At 45.9% G+C, this 21725-nt stretch overlaps 1 protein-coding gene across 4 annotated transcripts in view; it reads right to left on the bottom strand.

Moving 5' to 3' along the window:
* The window catches only part of MID2 (midline 2), a 108223-nt gene extending 95651 nt beyond the window's left edge, over window positions 1-12572 (bottom strand). For 2 of the 4 annotated variants that reach the window (XM_016942892.4, XM_054676879.1), the window contains exon 1: window positions 12490-12572. Coding sequence is in view for 2 of the 4 variants with exons in the window: in XM_016942890.3 (XP_016798379.1) it covers window positions 11860-11863 (4 nt within the window). In the remaining 2 variants the exon portion in view is untranslated. Of the gene's footprint in view, window positions 1-11859; window positions 12426-12489 lie in introns of those variants that run through there. The other 2 variants (XM_016942890.3, XM_016942891.3) reach the window with 1 other exon arrangement.
* Between the last annotated feature and the right edge of the window lie 9153 nt (window positions 12573-21725).

Genomic DNA, 21725 nt, shown 5'->3' with positions numbered 1-21725 from the left:
ATAGGCATAAATCTTTGTGAACTTAGGTTAGGCAGGCAACAGTTTCTCAGATGACACCAAAAGCATAAGCAACCAAAGAAAATATACATAAATGGTACTTTATCAAAATTTAAAATTTGAGTGCTGCAAAAAGCACCATCAATGAAGTAAAAAGACAACCCACAGACTAGGCGCAAATATTTGCAAATCATATTATTATATCTGATATAGGTCTAGTCTCTAGAAATGTACTCTTACAACTCAAGATTAAAAAAGATAAGTAACTCAATTTAATAGTGGGCAAAGGATTTCAATAGATTTTTTCCAAAGAAGATATACAAATGGCCAATAATCACATGAAAAGGTGCTCAACATAATTAGCCAGTAGGAAAATGCAAATCAAAACCACATTGAGATACTACTTCACACTAAGAAGGCTAAAATATAATAAAACAAAACAAACAAAAACTGGAAAACAGCACGTCAGCCAGGATTTGGAGAAGTTAGAACCCTCATACATTGCAGGTAGAAATAAAAAACGGTGCAGCTGCTTTTGGGAAATAGTTCGACAGTTCCTCAAAAGGCTAAATGTAGAGTTACCATATAATTCCACTCCTAGGTATATACCCAAAAGAATGGAAAATGTGTTCACTCAAAAACTTGTACACAAATGTTCATAGCAGCAGTCTTCATAGTAGCCAAAAGGGAAAAGCCCAAATGTCCATCAACTGATGAAAGGATAGACACAGTGGAATATTACTTGGCTATAAAAAGGAATGAAGTTCTGATACATACTTCAACATGGATGATCTTTGAAAACAGTAAGTAAAAGAAGCCAGTCACAAAAGGCTCATTTTGTGTATGATTCCTTTTTTATGAAATATCCAGAATAGGCAAACCCAAAGGAACAGAAAGTAGATTAATGGTTGCCAGGAGCAGGGCAGGGGAGGATGGGGGATGAGGAGTGATTGCTAACAAATATGGAGTTACTTTTTGGGATGATGAAAAGGTTCTAAAATTAGATAGTGACGATGATTGCACAACTATGTGAAGATACCAAAAACCACTGAATTGTATACTTTAAAATAGTGAATATTATGGCATGTGAATTACATCTAATTTTTTTAAAGAAGAGATTCAATCCCAGGTCTGTCTGACTCCAGGGTGTAAACAGCAAATCACTATACTATACTAACAACTGTGTGATTATGTAGTATTTATAAATTCTACTGGATTGCTTGTTCCTTTCAATTGTTTTTCTAGGTCAATGATTCCCTGTCTAGGTTTTGCAATACCCTGGGATATCTCTAGTGATCAATGAGTGTTACAAAATTCTCAGCTCCCAATTTTTATTCACTTTAAAAAGTATATAAGTGACTCCTGAAAAATATTTGACTCCTATTATCATGAAATACTTTTAGCAGGAGGAAGTGGCATGACAAAAATTAAACAATGGCAAACTGTTGCAATTTCAAAAAGTTTGTGAATCACTAATCTATACAGAGTTAGAGAGTATGCTAAGGATGAAGACAGGATGTGAATCTGATAGGGTGCAACTCAATGACAGGTAATCTTGAAAGTTTTTACAATTTGTCATAAAAACGCATTGATGAAATACCTGAGAGGGCAGGACCAATTGCCATATTAAGAAACAAATGTCCACATCCACACACCCTGATTAGTTCCCTTCCAAACCATTTAGTTACTGCCATATATAGTCAGATATGTATGTTTGTTTCTGTATGGCTTTTCTTTACCTTGTGCCTTACTACAGGGTGAGACCTCTGAAAAAAGAAGTCGATGAGCATAAACTAGAAGAAGGTACCATTGGGCTGTATAACTGGGTAGAAATACAAAAGGAGTTTTGATGAAGGTGATTAAGATAAAAAATAATGGGTCTGGCGTGGTGACTCACACCTGTAGTCCCAGCACTTTGGGAGGCAGAGGCAAGCAGATTGCTTGAGCTTAGGAATTCGAGACCAGCCAGGGCAACATGGCAAGACCCCATATCTACAAAATATACAAAAATTAGCGGGGTGTGGTGGCATGCACCTGTAGTCCCAGCTACTTGAGAGGCTGAGGTGGGAAAATCGCTTGAGCCCAGCAGGTCGAAGCTGCAGTAAGCCGTAATTGTGCCACTGTATTCCATCCTGGGTGACAGCATGAGACTTTGTCTCAAAATAAATAAAAATAAAAAATAAATTTCAAAAATTAAAATTTTTTAAAAACGTAAAAATAATGCAACCTACACTTATGAAATAAAAGACTGATTTCAGCATTGTCCTCCAAATCTAGCCTTTAGCTAACTCTGATCAAGAGAGAAGTCGTGATCTGTACTTTGCATAATTCTATTATTTCAAAGGTTACTTGAGCATAATTAAATGCCCACTTAATTAACAATTATTATTCCATCTAATTTTTTTTCTTCCGGGTCTGCAAAGCATGTATCTGAGCTCCCACTACCTTCCTGAGGAGTTATAGTATTCCCTTCATAGAAAATCCATGAGTGGAAAAAAACAAGGACTTTGCACCCAAGACTGTGTGGTAGATAGAGCTGCCTCTCCCCTCTCCCCTCTCCCCTCTCCCCTCTCCCCTCTCCCCTCTCCCCTCTCCCCTCCCCCCTCCCCCCTCTCCCCTCTCCCCTCTCCCCCCTTTCCACGGTCTCCCTCTGATGCCCAGCCGAAGCTGGACGGTACTGCTGCCATCTCAGCTCACTGCAACCTCCCTGCCCGATTCTCCTGCCTCAGCCTGCCGAGTGCCTGCGATTGCAGGCGCGCGCCGCCACGCCTGACTGGTTTTCGTATTTTTTTGGTGGAGACGGGGTTTCGATGTGTCGGCCGGGCTGGTCTCCAGCTCCTAACCGCGAGTGATCCGCCAGCCTCGGCCTCCCGAGGTGCCGGGATTGCAGACGGAGTCTCGTTAACTCAGTGCTCAATGGCGCCCAGGCCGGAGTGCAGTGGCGTGATCTCGGCTCGCTACAACCACCTCCCAGCCGCCTGCCTTGGCCTCCCTAAGTGCCGAGATTGCAGCCTCTGCCTGGCAGCCACCCCGTCTGGGAAGTGAGGAGCGTCTCCGCCTGACCGCCCATCGTCTGGGATGTGAGGAGCCCCTGTGCCTGGCTGCCCAGTCTGGAAAGTGAGGAGCGTCTCTGCCCGGCCGCCATCCCATCTAGGAAGTGAGGAGCGCCTCTTCCCGGCCGCCATCACATCTGGGAAGTGAGGAGCGTCTCTGCCCGGCCGCCCATCGTCTGAGATGTGGGGAGCACCTCTGCCCTGCCGCCCCGTCTGGGATGTGAGGAGCGTCTCTGCCTGGCCGCCCTGTCTGAGAAGTGAGGAGACCCTCTGCCTGGCAACCGCCCCATCTGAGAAGTGAGGAGCCCCTCCGCCTGGCAGCCACCCCGTCTGAGAAGTGAGGAGTGTCCTCCCTCCTCGTCCGGGAGGGAGGTGGGGGGGTCAGCCCCCCGCCCGGCCAGCCGCCCCGTCCGGGAGGTGAGGGGCGCCTCTGCCCGGCCGCCCCTACCGGGAAGTGAGGAGCCCCTCTGCCCGGCCAGCCGCCTCGTCCGGGAGGGAGGTGGGGGGGTCAGCCCCCCGCCTGGCCAGCCGCCCCGTCCGGGAGGCGAGGGGTGCCTCTGCCCGACCACCCCTACTGGGAAGTGAGGAGCCCCTCTGCCCGGCCAGCCGCCCCGTCCGGGAGGGAGGTGGGGGGTCAGCCCCCCACCCGGCCAGCCGCCCCATCCGGGAGGGAGGTGGGGGGGTCAGCCCCCCGCCCGGCCAGCCGCCCGGTCCGGGAGGGAGGTGGGGGGATCAGCCCCCCGCCTGGCCAGCCGCCCCGTCCGGGAGGGAGGTGGGGGGATCAGCCCCCCGCCCGGCCAGCCGCCCTGTCCAGGAAGTGGGGGGCGCCTCTGCCCGGCCGCCCCTACTGGGAAGTGAGGAGCCCCTCTGCCCGGCCAGCCGCTCTGTCTGGGAGGGAGGTGGGGGGGTCAGCTCCCCGCCCGGCCAGCCGCCCCGTCCGGGAGGGAGGTGGGGGGGTTAGCCCCCCGCCTGGCCAGCCGCCCCGTCCGGGAGGTGAGGGGCGCCTCTGCCCGGCCGCCCCTACTGGGAAGTGAGGAGCCCCTCTGCCCGGCCAGCCGCCCCGTCCGGGAGGGAGGTGGGGGGGTCAGCCCCCCGCCCGGCCAGCCGCCCCGTCTGGGAGGGAGGTGGGGGGGTCAGCCCCCCGCCCGGCCAGCCGCCCCGTCCGGGAGGGAGGTGGGGGGGTCAGCCCCCTGCCCGGCCAGCCGCCCTGTCCGGGAGGTGAGGGGCGCCTCTGCCCGACCGCCCCTACCGGGAAGTGAGGAGCCCCTCTGCCCGGCCAGCCGCCCCGTCTGGGAGGGAGGTGGGGGGGTCAGCCCCCCGCCGGGCCAGCTGCCCCGTCGGGGAAGTGAGGGGCGCCTCTGCCCAGCCGCCCCTACTGGGAAGTGAGGAGCCCCTCTGCCCGGCCAGCCGCCCTGTCCGGGAGGGAGGTGGGGGGTCAGCCCCCCGCCCGGCCAGCCGCCCGTCTGGGAGGGAGGTGGGGGGGTCAGCCCCCCACCCGGCCAGCCGCCCTGTCCGGGAGGTGAGGGGCGCTTCTGCCCGGCCGCCCCTACTGGGAAGTGAGGAGCTCCTCTGCCCGGCCACCACCCCATCTGGGAGGTGTACTCAACAGCTCATTGAGAACGGGCCATGAAGACAATGGCGGTTTTGTGGAATAGAAAGGGGGGAAAGGTGGGGAAAAGATTGAGAAATCGGATGGTTGCTGTGTCTGTGTAGAAAGAGGTAGACATGGGAGACTTTTCATTTTGTTCTGTACTAAGAAAAATTCTTATGCCTTGGAAAAAAAAATGTAGGTTTTTTAAAAATATATATATATATAAAATAAACATTCTTCAGGATATTAAAATTAATGTCCCATGAGTTCTTCCTTAAAGTATTAGAAACTGTCTCCCTGCCTTGGGGTAAGGAGCAAATGAGTCCTGGCCTAGTCTGATGTTTCCTCAACTGTAAAATGTTCAAGCTAAACTAGAATCACCAGACGATCTCTTTAAGATGCTTTCTGGCTCTGACATCCGATTATTATAGAGCTCTTGCTATCTGTTACCACATAAAAAGACAGCTTGGATTATTGTAAACTAGCTCCTAAAAACACAATTTTTATTTATTAGTGTGACTAGGAAGGCTAACAAGTGATAGACATCACAGCCACTGGAGCAGGACATAAACAAAATGCATTACTAAGATGCTCAAAGTACAGTGGTTTTTGTCTGTTGTATCTCAAAAAAGATATAATGGATGTTCCAGAGGACAACTAAAGGGGAGAAGAGTCCCATGGGAATATAAACTAGTGAGAATATATTTGGGGGCTGTAAAAGAAACCAAAATCCAAATTCTAGAACACCATGATTAGAAAAGAACCCCTTGAAGCTCAAAGCAGATCATTTTGGAACACAAAAGGCAACCAATGCATCGAATTCACACACTATAGGATAAGAACTGAAAATAGAAACCTAGACAGAAGAGGCTAGGTGGTCAGTAATAATAATCGATAATAGCCACCTTACATTTGTATATCACTTTATACTTTTCAAATTATTTCAAAGCCATTATCTCATTTGACCCTCATAATACAGCCTGGTTGTAGTCCTGGATCTAAACCAAATTAGCCGAGCAATCCTAGGTACATTTAAACTCTTTGGGCCACAGCTTTTTCATATATCAGATGAAAAATACCTGCCCTGCCCATCTCACGGGCTATTGTGAGGATCAGACGAGGATAAAATAAAAGTATTAGTTTACTTCACAAATACAGGTATTCTCATCATACATTCATAGATTATAGAAACAAAGCAAGTTATTAAGAAAAGCCAAAAATGTTTGGAAATTCATCCCAAACACATGGTTGACATAATGGCAGACAATCACACTCCTCCACAAGACTTCTGGAAGATCATGGGACTGTTCATGGTATTTGTTATGCTCATGTCTTCACTTTTAGACTGGGATCCCCACCCCTCTCCAAGTGAAGGGCTGTCTCTTTTCTTTTCTCTTAAACTTTCATCCTGCACAGGGAGAACTCAGAACTGGAGGCTGATTACCGACTGGCAGAGAGCACCAGTGCCAGCTCCTGTCTAATAGGTTATTAAAGCCTACTTAATACTTTATAGTACATGGAATTAATGTATGTTCTTTTCAATAATTAGTTTTTAAATCCAAACATTGAGTATTTTATACAAGATAGTCATCATATAAACATTAAAATGAGTATCAAAATAGCAGAACTAGAAGTCCTAAATCTGCTACAAACCCAAAAGGTTAATTCAAGTAACCAACAAATGGATTTGCCAAGGTAACACATGATAATTGACAGGAATCCTAAATACAATTCATAACACCTTTATCTTAATGCAGATTACACTGGCAGTTGCAGGGTTGAGGAACAAATGGAAAACAAACTTAATTTACCTATGACTACTGGTACAGCTTTCCATCTCCTCTAGGATTGCTTTTCCTAACCTCTGTTACCCAACAAAATATTTGTAAGTTTTTAAATGTTCAGTGGTTCACCTGGACAGGCAGTCATCTACACAATAAAAATGGCAATATATGTATGTAAGACATGTTATTGAATGTTAGGCTGAGAGGACCCCAAGTTCAGGTCAGAAACAAGGGACAGAGAACAGAGGCCTATTTGAAATCAAGCTTCTACTTCCCTGGGAACCACATGGATCCTAGCAACACTGAACAAAGGGCTATAGACAAAGTGATCAAGGATCTGGACCGTAAACCATTTTTCTATCTCTGTGCTGTATATATTAAGACACTTCACTGTCATGAATTAGCATTGTCTGCCATGCCCATACATTATGCTCCTATCCAGGCAAATTGCAAATACTGGGATTTCATGTTTCAGGACGATTTCAGATTGTATGATGGGTTTGTTATCAGATTGTTCGGTCTCTGTAAGACGATGATCCAGAGACTGGGGATGCTGTTCATCAACCAGCGGAGTCTGACCTACGGGAAGGAAGCTGAGACAAAGCCCAAGGTCAGGCAGCCAGAGCTCTGCAGGGAGGCCAGAACCCAAGTAGGATAATGCTTACAAATGATACTTTGCCAACCCACTTAGGCTGAACCAGCATCCTAGAGTGTATTCAGGTGAATCCCACAAGGAAAAGGAAATAATGGGATGCTGGCACATTACTCAAAATCCCTCCACCACCCACACTTTAAGCATCTTATACTATCTAGTAGTCTTAGTAATTTATAGAATTTCTAAAAGAAAACTCAGCATCTGGGAGATTCATCATCAAAAGGATTATATCTGCCTATGGTCATAAAGAAGGGGAAGACAGAAAGAGAGAAACAAATAGAAACAGCCACAGACTACTTAAGCCCACAGAAAACTCTTAGCAGAGTTTTAATACATGAAAGTGGAGAAAGGAATATATTTAATATATTGAGAAGGTAAATAAAAAGTAGATTAGCTATCTGTACAAGAAGATAATTACAGCTGGAATTTCTTGTCTCAACACCACTCATCTGGTCTTCTCACTTGCTAGCATGACCCAACACACCAGTTGAGAAACACTTTTCTAGTCTCTTCTGTACACTGCTTAGTGATGAACACAATATTTTTTGAGAGACCTGAAGTACAGATGTTAGTGCAACACCATCTTGGTACCAAAATTTCATTTATCAAAATGTAAACAATTTTGAATTATCCAAAACTGTTGTATATCCAGTATCAACATGTTACATCTCATATTTTGATGATGCAATGTTCTAAGTCAAGACACCCAGCTTAATGAGTAAGGAGTGCTTCATGAACACAGAGCTTCATTCTCGCTTTTGTGCCAAAGAGAGGACAAAAACTTAATGCTAAATGGAAATGGAGCACCCCCTGGCCTCTACTAGCAGCCGAGCCCCATGGCCTAACAGCAAGGATATTACCAAGATTCATAAAGATTGAATGGCAGACACACACAAGACCAAGCAGGTACTTCCAAGAGCAGCCATTTGAGACATATTCTGTGCCCACAGCCCTGTCTTCACCCTTTTAAGGGCTCTGTGTCCCTGTCTGAAAAGACAGAGCTTGAGTTCTATGGGATAGAATGAGAAGACAACATTCTCTCCTCTTCACCAAGCCAATGAGGTTTGCTGAATGATGAAGACAGACATACTCCTTGTGTAGTTCCCTTGTCAATTATTGTGGTGTCAGCAGATTTTATGGGAGGAGGGATGAAGGAATGGACAGGCTCACTACTCAGAGCAATATTTGGATGCAATTGTGAGACTCCACTGGCACCACTTTAGGATCTGCGAGTTGAAGCAAGTTGCCCTGCTCTTAGGGAAGGGATTAACTAAATCAGTTTTATCTAAATCAATTTGCACCATTCAGATGATATATTCATAAAGCAATCAAGTCACTCTGATTTACAGGAGTACTTCCCAGAGGTGGCCTTGCAGGGTACAACATGCCAGACGAGAATTCTAGTAGTCATGAAAACAAATAAGAGGGACATAACCACCCTTTCATGTCCCTAGCCTCTACCCATGTCCTGCACAGCCCCTCCCTGACCTAATCCTGGAGTTGCAAGTATGGAGTTTGGCGTGGAACAAGCAGGAGGCCAAAATACTGGGCTAAATCTGGGGCCTCAGCACAATCAGCAGAGGTCCTCTGCACATTATAGGTGCTTAATATTGTTGACTCTGCTACTAGGTGCTAATCATGCTTATATAGCCATACCCCAAATTATTTATGACACTTTTCATTAGAAACTAACAAACTGCCCCCATATAGGCTAAAAAATGGGTGAGGTTATGTCTTCAAATTAGTCTGACTCAGATTGTTAGGTTAGAGTGCATTAGAAATGATTCAAGCCTCAACTTAAATGATCATTATTACTCTGTATGCCTAGTTGTATGTATGTTTTCATTCAGTTGAACATGTATTGGAGAAAAAACAGATTTAGGACCTAAGTACAATGATAAGATTTGGCTCTGGGGGTGGGAAGCTAAAGGTTTTCAGTAAGCTAAGATTCCTACTTACACCCAGTCAATCCACTAACTCAGTAAAAGGTAAAGGAAGTGCTTTCTTTGAAAAGTATAATGTTGGCTGGGTGTGGTGGCTCACACCTGTAATCCCAACACTTGGACTTGGCAGGTGGATCCCTTAAGCTCAGGAGTTTGAGACCAGACTGGGAAACATGGTGAATCCTGTCTCTACAAAATATTCAAAAATTAGCCGGGTGTGATGGTGTGTGCCTATAGTCCCAGCTACTAAGGAAGCTGAGATGGGAGGATTGTTTGAGCCAGAGAGGTCAAGACTGCAGCAAGCCATGATCACACCACTGCACTCCAGCCTGGGTGACAGAGCGAGACTTCGTCTCAAAGGAAAAAAAAAGTATAATGCTGAGGGTTTACAGAACCCTTTCATCTTCAAAGGACCAAGTCAAGACTAACAATACCCAGTACACAATATTATAGCTTTTACACAAGTGCACCAACTATGAAAGAAAAGTCATAGGAATGTCCTAAAGCCATAAGCCAATGTATCATCATATTTGGGATGAACTCTGATCTTCTTGACTCCTGGACCTGTGTTTTAACCACTACATTAGCTATTCTTGCATTGCCTTAAAGAAATACCTGAAACTGGGTAATTTATAAATAAAAGAGGTAGGCTGGGCATTGTCGCTCTCGCCTGTAATCCCAGCACTTGGCGAGGCCCTCAGACAGCTTGACCTCAGGAGTTCCAGACCAACCTGGGCAACATGGCAAAACGCCATCTCTACAAAAAATACAAAAATTAGCTGGGTGTGGTGGCATGCACCTGTGTTCCCAACTACTTGAGATGCTGAGGGAGAAGGATCGCTTAAGCCCGAGAGGTGGAGGCTGCAGTGAGCTGTGAATGTGACACTGCACTCCAGCCTGGGTAACAAAGCAAGACCCTGTCTCAAAAAAAAAAAAAAAAAAAAAAAAAAAGAAAAGAAAAATAAAGAAAAAAAGAAAAGAAAAGAGGTTTAATTGGGTCATGGTTCTGCAGGCTGTACAGGAAGTGTGATGCCAGCATCTGCTTCTAGGGAGGACTCAGGAAGCTTACAATCATGGAGGGAGGCGAATGGGGAGCAGGAGATTCTCACATGGTGTGAGCAGAAGCAAGGGAGAAAGAGAGTTGGGGGAAAGTGCCACACACTTTTAAACGACCAGATCTCAGGAGAGATTACTCACTATCACAAGGACTCACAGTCAACCAAGGTGATGGTGCTAAACCATTCATGAGAAATCTGTTCCCATGACGCAGTCACCTCCCATCAGGCCCCACCTCCAACACTGGGGATTACATTTGTACATAAGATTTGGGCAGGGATAAATATCCAAACTATAACAAACACATAAATCAAGTTGTGAGGAGCAACCAGGAGAAATCTAATTCACATTACATATCCATGTTAAGTTCATTGATTGGGCAGGAATATATAAAAATAGCAAAGACAGTTTCTCCCTCAGTACAGTCATGAGAGGAGACAGACAGGGGGATGTGAGGGTCGGGGGTGGGCAGGGGGAAGCTAACCATCTGGGGTACAATGAAACCACTCCCCAAACAGAAGAAAAGTAGGGGAGGAGAACTCCCTATTCAGCAACTCCCTTCTGTTGGAATATTGCCAGAGAACTGATTAGAGTACTGGGACAGGGCAGAATGGGGTTAAAGGCAGCCCTTCTGGCCCAACTTGAGAATCAGAGGGATCAACCCACACACAGTACTTCTCTATTTAGTTTCCAATATATTCCTTTATAAGGGCTCATCCTCAGAGACACACAACCATCACCATCTATCCGCCCCACACTCAGAAATCCTCAAAAAGGCAAAGTGGTTGAGAAGTAAGATGCTGCATGGCTGGGAGGCTGGGAGTGCACACGTTGATGGGGAAAGGCTGGGGTCCAAGGGGCTCTGCTGGGGGATTTGGGTAGGCAAGTAAGCGTTGTGACATAGGAAGGTGAGTGATCCTGAAAACGGGTAGGGGACCGTGGAAGAGAGAAAGTAAAGAGTACAACGACTGCAGGATTTCAATTTCCTGCTCTAAGAAGAAACACCTCTGAAAAATAATGTGCAACACACGAAGTGCTAAGTAACCTAAACCTTATCATCACCAGTAATGTTTCTGTAAATCTACTCCGCCGTTATTTACTTAATTCTTACAAGGCAGGAATGGAAAATCCCCACTCTCCCTGGTTGCGTCGCAGCCTGTCCTGTGGACATATGTAAGTTTTCCCTCTCCCCCACAGAGCTGATTTCACAGCTAGGCCAGAAATAAGGAACCATCCAGACGGAGACTCGAGGATCGCTCCCTGGCAGAAAAGGGATTAAGTTTCACCGGGCCTCCCCGCCGGCAGGGCGTCCGCAGCCACGCCGGCTGCTGCGACAGCACCGCCCGGCAGACGGCCGGCCAAGGGGCGACGCCTGGGCCGAGGAGGCTGCCGGCTGCGGGAGCGTGGGAAGGCGGCCGTGCCCTTTCCCAGACTCGCACCCAGGCGCCGGGGGATTCGCTCGACTGCCCGCGCCGGGCCCGGCCCGGCTGCGCAGAGGCCTCGGCCGCCCCCGCCCCGCACCCCGGAGTGCAAACTCCGTCCCAGGAGGGCAGTGGCAGGAACCCGGGCCCCAACAGCATGACTGAGAGCCGGAGCTGAGCTGGGGCCCCCGTCGCCGTCTCGAGCCTCGGGGGCCCCATCACCCTGCCTCGCCGAGCCGGAGAGCCCTCGGCCAACGCCGGGCCCCGGCGGCACCTGAAAAGCGGCCGGAGCCGGAAACTAGCCCCGCGAGGGCTACGACGCTCGACCTCCAGGGCCGCGGCGAGGGGGCGCGTTTTACCCATAGCGTTCCCAGGTGCCAGCCATCTCCTCCGCTCGCTCGAGGGCGCTGGGCTCTCGTCTGCCTCCGCAGCGGGTTGGCTCGGGCTCCGGCGCGAGCTCCCGGGCCCCGGTCGCCGCCGCGGCCGCCACCACTGTAGGCCGCCGCCCGCCTTCGCCGCCGCTGCCGCTACCGTCGCCGACGCCGCGCAGCAGCCGGGATCCGCCAGCCCGCGCGCCCCGCAGGGGACAGCACGGCGGCCGCGATGCTACCGCAGCTGGGCCTCCCGAGCTAAACTTAAGAGTTTTCGCCCCTCAGTCCAGGGGCAGCACCATGACACCACGGCAGCACCACACTGTCATTTCCGCCGCCGCAGAGGAAAAAAAAGGCAATCCCTTCCAAAAGGGAGGCGGAGTGGGGGCAAACGGGGCTGGGGCTGACACCCCAAGGGAGCACTGGGAAGGGCCCAAGAAGAAGGGGTGCTCGGCCACCTTCCCAGGCTCACCTTCCGCCGCCCCCGCCACTCCCAGCTCCCCCAGCCCTTCCTCTGGAGGCACGTTTACATGTCTTCTCCCCTGGCAGGAGTGACCGGAGAAACCTGAGCAAGCAAAGGCAGCCGGTGGGTGGGGCTCGGGTTACTACTGTACCTACCAGCTGATTCCAGCAGCCTTTTCTCCAGCGCCCTGTCATCTTGAAGGAAGACACACCGAGAGGGACCCGGACGGGTGTGCGTGTGTGTGTGTATGGTGTGTATGTGCGTGTGTGTGTGTGTGTGTGTGTGTGACAGAGCGACAGAGAGAGCTAAATGTGTGTGAAATGCAGAAGGAAGGCTATGGCTAAACTCTTCTCCCACTCCCCAATCCCCCTGTCCCCCAACCCCACAAACCCCCAGGTTAGAACAAGAAAGAGGCCTTTGCAACGGGTAATAAGAAGAGAGCGCCGGGTCCACCGCAGAGATCCTCCCTATGAAGCCGCTCTATGCAAAGTTAACTACAGAGTAAAACAAAAATAGTGGAGGAGATAGAAAAGGGCAGACAATTGAAGGAAACCCAACCTCTCTTTCTTTTTACAAAAAAAGAATGGCTGTGTTTTATTGGCCTCGGGCAGAAGTTGTGGAGGTGGATTAAAGCCATCAAAAGAAAAAAAAAAGTAGGATTTTTCTTGTACCTTCAAATTGTTGACCAGTAAAACAAGAGGGTTGTTACCACATGGACAATGAGGCAGATGCGAGCTATCCAGGTATTCCAGGTCCCTAATAAGCTAATTGGTCCATTTGGAATCCAGCATCCTCCCATTGGTCTGGAATCAGCCTGTTTGCTGACCTGTCATTGGCTCAGAGACCACCACCCGACTCAAAAGGTGGATGGGAGAGGGAAAGAGCAGGAAGCCCCATAAGAGACTCTGTTTCTAACTTGGGGCAAAAAGGGAGAAGAAGGGGAAAGAAATGAGAAAATGGGAAGACTCATCCCAGCACACACACACTCACGCCTCCCATCATTGTGCATAGGAACAAGTCCAGAAAAATTGAGGTATCTCTTGGTATATCCCTTCAGGGAACCAATAGTAATCAGTCAACACTCCTGTTAAACAATGTGCTAGAGAGCACTGAGGTGGAAACCAAAACAAAAGTCACAACCAGGCTCTCCTGATGAAATTCTGGCCCCTAAGAGAAGTAAAAGTTAGTGAGTCACACTTAAAGCACAGGCAACAAAAGCAAAAATAGGTAAATGGGACCAAAAAACTTTCAAACATCTGCACAGGAAAGGACACAATCAACAGTGTGAAAAAGCAACCTACAAAATGATAGAAAATATTTGCAAACCATATATCGGATAATGTGCTAATATCCAGAATGTATAAAGAACTTCTATAGCTCAATTAAAAAAAAAAACTCTTAAAAGTGGACAAAAGACTTAAATAGACATTTCTCCAACGAAGATATACAAGTGGCCAACAGGCATATGCAAAGATGATCCACATCACTAATTGTTAGGGAAATGCAAATCAAACCCCAATGAAATATCACTTCACATCCATTAGGATGGTCACACACACACACACACACACACACAAAACAAACACACAGGAAAATACGGCAAGGTGTGGTTCACACTTGAAATCCCAGCTACTCAGGAGGGGATGCTGAGGCAAGAGAGTCACTTGAGACCAGCAGTTAGAGATCAGCCTGGGTAACATGAATAGAACGTGTCTCTACAAAAAATAAAATTAGAACAGAAAATAATAAGTGTTAAGGTTGTGGAGAGATTGGAACCCTTGCACACCATTGTAAAAAGGTACAGCCACTATGCAAGGGAATGTAAACTGGTGTAGCTGCTATGGAAAATAGTATGGAGGTTCCTCAAAAAATTAAAAATAGAACTACTATATGATTAAACAATCTCACTTCTAGATATATATCCAAGCAAATAGAAAACAGGATCTCAAAAAGATACTGGCAAACCCACGCTTACAGCAGCATCATTCAAGAGGCAGAAGCAAATTTAATGTCCATCAAGAGATGAATAGATAAAGAAAATATGGTATATATACACAAGGGCATATTATTCAGTTTCAAAAAAGAAGGAAATCCTGTCACATGTTACAAAGTTGATGAACCTTGAGGACATTATGCTAAGTGAAATAAGCCAGTCACAAAAAGACAAATATTCCATGATTCTACTTATATGACTGTCTAAAATAGTCAACTCATAGAAACAGAAAGTAGAATGCTGGTTGTCAGGGACTGCGAGGAGGGAAAAGGAAAGAGTTGTTCAGTGGGTGTGGAATTTCAGTCATGCAGGATGAGGGGGATGTTCTGGGGATCTGTTGCACAACAATATGCATGTGGTTGACAATATTGTACTGTACACTTGAAAATTGTTGGAAGGATGAAGTTTATGTTATGTGGTTTTTGGCACAAAAAATTATTTTTTTAAAAGTTAATGAGTCAGAAGTCTGCTGAATCCAGCCTGATAGAAGAGGGGATAAATAAGATATGCAGTCATTAAAATAATTACATATATGCATTTGTATGATAATACATATATATATATAAAACAATCTCAGATATTATGAAATGAAAAAAGCAAAGTGCAGAACTGTGTATGATTTCCTACTATTCGCATACAGAAGCAGGCAGGTATATGTCTATGAATGCTTGTATGAGCATAGACTCTTCTGAAAGATACCTAAGAAACTGGTTACACTGGTTGCCTGGGGGTCAAGCATAGGAGGAAGTATTTAACATTGCATATGCTCTTTTGTATTGTTTAAGTTTTTTATAATATTCATGTATTACCTTTTCAAAAACAATTACGAGCAAGGAGCCTAGAGACAGAAAGTAAAGTGGAGGTTACCAGGAACTGAAGGGAGAGGAAATGAGGAATTATTATTTAAAGAATACAGAATTTCTGTTTGGGATGATGAAAAATTCTGAAAATAGTGTTATGCAACATTGTGAAGGTACTTAATGCCACTGAATTTTGCACTCAAAAGTGGTTAAAATGGCAAATCTTGGCTGGGTGCAATGGCTCATGCCTGTAATCCCAGCACTTTGGGAGTCCAAGGCAGGTGGATCATGAGGTCAGGAGATCGAGACCATTCTGGCCAACATGGTAAAACCCCATCTCTACTAAAAATACAAAAATTAGCTGGGCGTGGTGGTGTGTGCCTGTAATCCCAGCTACTAGGGAAGTTGAGGCAGGAGAATTGCTTGAACCAGGGAGGTGGAGGTTGCAGTGAGCCAAGATTGCGCCGCTGCATTCCAGCCTGGTGACAGAGTGAGACTCTGTCTCAAAAAAAAAAAAAAAGGTAAATCTTATTTTATGTATATTTACCACCATAAAACAAATAAAAAAAATAAAAGGAAGAGGTCTACAGAACAAGTACAGATTATTCTATTGTGTAAGAAAACACATATAGTCTGGACACAGTGGCCCATGCCTGTAATCCTAGCACGTTGAGAAGCCAAGATGGGAGGATCACTTGAGCGCAGAAGTTCAAGACCAGCCTGGGCAACATAGTGAGAATGTGGGTCTTTTTACTTTTACAAAAAACAAAAAATTAAAAAAAGAAAACAGACATATCTATATGCTGGCAAATGCATAGAAAAGAACCTGTAAGGGGCTGGGCACGGTGGCTCACTCCTGTAATCCCAGCACTTTGGGAGGCTGAGAGCAGCACAGAGCCCATTCTGTTCCAGAAGGAAAACCACAGAAGGATGGTTTTGTTGTGTAAGAGATTCTGCAGAAGGGGACCTTCATGCTGCTCTCAAAAGAAGAAGCTAGTTGTCTGAAATCCAGAGGTTGATCAAAGGCTTTTCTAACCAGAAGTTCCAGACCAGCCTGGCCAACAGAGCGAAACTTTGTCTCTACTAAAAATACAAAAACTAACTGGGCATGGTGGTGGGCACCTATAATGCCAGCTATTTGGGAGGCTGAGGCACGAGAATCATTTGAACCCGGGAGACGGAGGTTGCAGTGAGCTGAGATCACACCATTGCACCATTGCACTCCAGCCTGGGCAAGAGAGTGAGATTCTGCCTCAAAAAAAGAAAAGAAAAGAACCTGTAAGGAGCATCCTGTAAACAGTGTGGGCCTGGAATTGGGGTGGGTGTTTGAAAGGATGTTTCCATTTTGATTCTACTTATTTTATAACTGTTTGAATATTCTGCAATGACATTTTCTTTTGTAGTTTGAAAAAAAAAATTTTAAGGTATGTCTCCAAAAAGAAGTTGAACCCAAAGTTGAGTCAGAAGTCAACTGATCTCTAAAAATTCTTCAATCTCACTTTGTGTGATCCCCACAGAGAGCTGGAGAGTTTTCTAAAAATATGAAGAAGTGATCTCTTTCATTATGGACATACCTGAACAAAGCAAGCTAGCTCTTAGCAAAACAGGCAGTAAAGAAGATTTGCTTTTAATGACCTTTACCATCCATTAGAAATCATCTTAGCCTTCACTTGTTTGCAGTCTCCCTTTCATCTGAGCTGCCAATGCTTTCAAACTAGTCTCTGGCTTACCAGAGCTCTATACTAAGCTCCCGAACCCCATCTTCCCTCTCCAAGCATCAGCCCATGTTCTGGACATTTCCTTTCCCTTGTCAAAACTTAACTGCTTCTGGCTCCTTTTCACAAAAGACCTCACTGAATGATTAAGGAATTCAATCAACCAATTTTAGCTAACTCTTAATAGCTTCATTTGTCTCCCTATTAGTAGATAATATTTTAATTTTAACACAGGCCTTCAATGTATTAATTCAAAGGAATGACTAATAGCGTGTGTGGGTGGGGATGATGGGGTGGGGAGGGGAGATTTTGCTAATCACATCACATAAGCAGCTGCTTTGAAAATATCCCCACTTTCACTGGTTTTATGCAAATTGCTCACTGTAAATTTATGAAAAGTAAATGTTTTGTATCTGGCAGGAGATGCAAAATTGGCTGGGAATATGTCATGAAATTATTTGTTTATAATTATTTAATGGTTACCTTTGTATATAACATATGTTGATCCTATTAACAAAATAAATCTGGCCCACGGAAAAAAAGAAGACATTCGACAGATTCAGCTTGAGGTGTTTTAACTGAATTAATCTGAAGCAAGCTAATTGGACCACAGACCTACAGTATGAAAGGGACAGCTCATGGGCTGCTTTTTCCTGCTAAGACTGTTGGGAGGGTGTTGGAGGAACGGCTCCAGATACTTTCTACAGAGAGCAGCACAGAGCCCAGACTGTTCCAGAAGGAAAACCACAGAGAATGGTTTTGTTGTGTAAGAGATTCTGCAGAAGGGGACCTTCATACTGCTCTCAAAAGAAGAAGCTAGTTGTCTGAAATCCAGAGGTTGACCAAAGGCTTTTCTAACCAGGGGCTTTTAACAGGATGGTGAGAAGAGAAGCACTCTTGCCATGGACTCATCAATAGGACATTGTCCTAAAACTAGTTGTGAACAAGCCCTACAGGCTGCTTAAGAGAGAGTGGTTTAAAATAAATATGTCCCCAGTATGAAGAAATGGCATGCCCCTGTGTATTAGGCTATTTTGGCATTGCTACAAAGAAATACCCAAGACTGGGTAATTTATAAAGAAAAGAGGTTTAATTGGCTACAGTTCCACAGGCTGTACAGGAAGCATGATGCTGGCATCTGCTTGGCCTCAGAAAACTTAACAATCATGGCAAAAGGCAAAAGGGAAGAGAGGCATCTCACATGGTTGGAAGCAGGAGGAAGACAGAGTGAAGAGGGAGGTACTGCACACTTTTAAAGCACCAGGTCTCATGAGAACTCATTATCGTGAGGGCAGTACAATGCAAGGGATGGTGATAAAGTATTCATGAAGGATCCACTCCCATAATCCAATCACCCTTTACCAGGCCCCACTGCCAACATTGGGGATTACAATTTGATACAAGATTTGAGTGGGGCACAGATTCAAACTGTATCATTCTGCCCCTGGCCCTACCCAAATCTCATGTCCTTCTCACATTACAAAATGCAATCAATTATGCCTTCCCAACAGCCCCCAAAGTCTTAACTCATTCCAGCATTTACTCAGAAGTCCAAAGTCCAAAGTCTCATCTGGGATAAAGCTAGTCCCTTTCACCTATGAGCCTGTAAAATCGAAAACTAGTTACTTCCAAGATACAATAGGGTTACAAGCATTGGGTAAATGCTCCCATTCCAAAAGGGAAAAATTAGTCAAAAGAAAGGGGCTACAGGCTCCATGCAAGTCTGAAACCCAGCAGGGTTCTCATTAAATCTTGAAGCTCCAAAATAATCACCTTGGACTCTACATCTTACATCCAGCGCACACTGATGCAAGGGTTGGGCTTCCAAGGCCTTGGGCAGCCCCACCCCTGTGGCTTTGCAGGGTTCAGTCCCCGTGACTTCTCTCAAGGGTTGGCATTGAGTGCCTGTGGCTTTTCCAGGAACAGGGTGCAAGCTGTCAGTGAATCTATGATTCTGGGGGCTGGGGGATCATGGCCCTGTTCTCACAGCTCCATTAGGGAGTACCCCAGTGGGGAATCTGTGTTGGAGATCCAACCCCACATTTCACTGCCCTAGGAGAAGTTTTCCATGAGGGCTCTGCCTCTGTATCATGCTTCTGCCTGGACATCTAGGCTTTTTCATACAGCCTCTGAAATCTCGGGAGAGGTGCCCAAGCCTCAACTCTTGCATTCTGTGCACCACAAGCTTAACACCATGTGGAAGCCACCAGGGCTTACAGCTTGCACCCTCTGAAGGAGTGACCTGAGCTGTACTTGGGCCCCTCTGAGCCACAGCTGGAGATGGAGCAGCTAAGATGCAGGGAGCAGGGTCCCAAGGCTGTGCAGGGCAGCAGGGGCCCTGGCCCTGGCCCAGGAAACCATTTAGTCCTCCTAGGCCTCTGGGCCTGTGATGGGAGTGACTGCTGTTAAGTTCTCCGAAATAACTTCAAGGCCTTCTTCCCTTTATCTTGGCTAGGGGCAGTTGCCTTCTTTTTAGTTATGCAAATTTCTGCAGCTTGCTTGAATTCTTCCCTTGGAAATGGGTTTTTCTTTTCTACCACATGGCCAGGCTGCAAATTTTCCAAACTTTTATGCTCTGCTTCCCTTTTAAATATAAGTTCCAGTTCCAGGTCATTTATTTGCTGGTTGTTAGAGGCAGCCAGGCCACATCTTGAACACTTAGGTCCTTAGAAATTTCTTCTGCCAGATACCCTAAATCATCTCTTTCAAGTTCAAAGTTCCACAGATCCCTAGGGCAGGAGCGCAATACAGTCAATTGCTTTGCTGAGGCATAACAAAAGTGATCTTTGCTCTAGTTCCCAATAAGTTCTTCATCTCCATCTGAGACCTCACCAGACTGACCACTTCTGTCCATATCACTATCAGCATTTGGGTCACAACCATTCAACAAGTCTCTAGGAAGTTCCAAATTTTCCCTCATCTTCCTGTCTTCTACTGAGCCCTCCACAGTCTTCCAACCTCTTCATGTTACCCAGTTCCAAAGTCTCTTCCATATTTTCAGGTGTCTTTGTTGAAATGCCCCACTCTTTGTTACCAACTTTCTGTATTAGGCCATTGTTGCATTGCTATAAAGAAATACCTAAGACTGGGGAAAACAGACATCTCATATGGTGGGAGCAGAAGGAAGAGAGAGCAAACAGGGAAGTGCCATACACTTTTAAAGGACCAGATTTCACGAGAGCTCACTATTGTGAGGACAGTACAATGGAGGAGATGGTGCTAAACTATTCATGAAGGATCCACCCTCTTTATCCAATCACCTCCCACCAGGCTCCACCTCCAACACTGCGGATTACATTTCGACATGAGATTTGGTGGGGCCACAAATTCAAACCATATCACCCTGCTATTTTTTAGTCTTCTTTGATCTATATTTTGCTATTGCCTTTATCTATTTTGAACATACCTGAATTATGTTTGTTACAATAAACATGTATGTTGGATAACTATATTACATTGGTAAACATTATTCTGGAGTTTTAATGTGTCATCAACCTAAACCTTACTGCTGGCCGTGCCTTCTTAACCAGCAGCACCTGGTCACTTAGAGTCTGGCTTTCATGATTCTACATCCTGCTGGTTTTCCTCTCATCTCACTGCCTATTCCTCTGGTTCTGTTGATTCCTCCTCCTGCTCTTCTATTGTACCCCTGAAGGTTAATGTGCCTCAGGGCTTAGTCCTTGACTCTCTTCTCCATCTACACTCACTTCCTAGGTGACCTCCTCTAGTCCCATGGTTTTAAGTATAATCCATAAGCTTATGGATCCAAATTTTACCTTTTTAGCTCAGATTTCTCCCTTTGGGTCCAGACTTGCATATCTACCTATTTTACATCTCCACCTGACTATCATACAGACAGTACTAACTTAATGCAACCAAAACAGAACTCTTGGTTTCTATTCCTCCCCATTTCAGTAAATGGCACCATCCAACTGTGTAAGCCAGATACTGGGAAGTTGTCCTTGACACCTTGCTCTCCCCAGTGTCCAACATCCAATCCATCATCAAGTCTTATTTTGGTCTCTCCACTTCCACTTCCAATCAATAATGCAGCCAAAGTAATCTTTTCAAATGGAAATCTGAACATTTTATCCTCATCCCCTCTTCTCACTGCAGTTAGAGTAAAATTCAAATTATTTAACGTGGTCTGTAAGACCAGGCATTAGCTGGTCCTTGCCTTCGTCTCTGAACTCATCCTATTCCACTCTCACCCTTGCTCACTACAATCCAAACACTAGCCTTCTAACATCCCTTGAATCATGTCATGATCCTGGCTACCCCAAGAACTTTACATGTTCTTTTCCTTCTGCTGGAGTGCTCTTCCTTCTAATCTTCTCATGGCTATGTAGTGCATTCTCTCAGGTTATATACATCGCCTTCTCAGAGAAGCCTTCCCTAACCACCCTATATAAAGTAACCCTTCTGCATTATTCTCTAATATAGCACTCCATTCCTTTCCTACAGATCACTTATCACTAGCTAAAATTATTGTATGTGTGCCCATGCACGTGTGCACATGCACACACACACACACACTAAATATACATATCATGAGAGCAAGAACCTTGTCTGTCTCTATCACTGGTATATCTCCAACACCTAAAACAGTACCTGGCTCATAGTAGGTGCTGATATTTGCTGGATGAACAGCAGTAAACAGAGGGAAACGTATGGTTCAGAGATGACTTTCACAACCCTGACATAGACTTACACCAATCTTCAATCTGCAATAAAAATATCACACTCGGAGATGTCCTTTTGGCAGAACTAGTGCATTTACAGCAGGTTCATGCTGGGAGGCCAGACACATTACTCAGGGCCTCAACTGCCTATATGCCAGCAATTCTCAAACTTACTCAAGAAACACTAGAGTCCCTCAAGAT

This window comes from Pan troglodytes, chromosome X (assembly GCF_028858775.2).
Source record: "Pan troglodytes isolate AG18354 chromosome X, NHGRI_mPanTro3-v2.0_pri, whole genome shotgun sequence".
Classification (NCBI taxonomy): Eukaryota; Metazoa; Chordata; class Mammalia; order Primates; family Hominidae; genus Pan; species Pan troglodytes.
The sequence above is the reverse complement of the archived record's forward strand: the minus strand, read 5'-3'. Positions and strand labels throughout refer to the sequence as shown.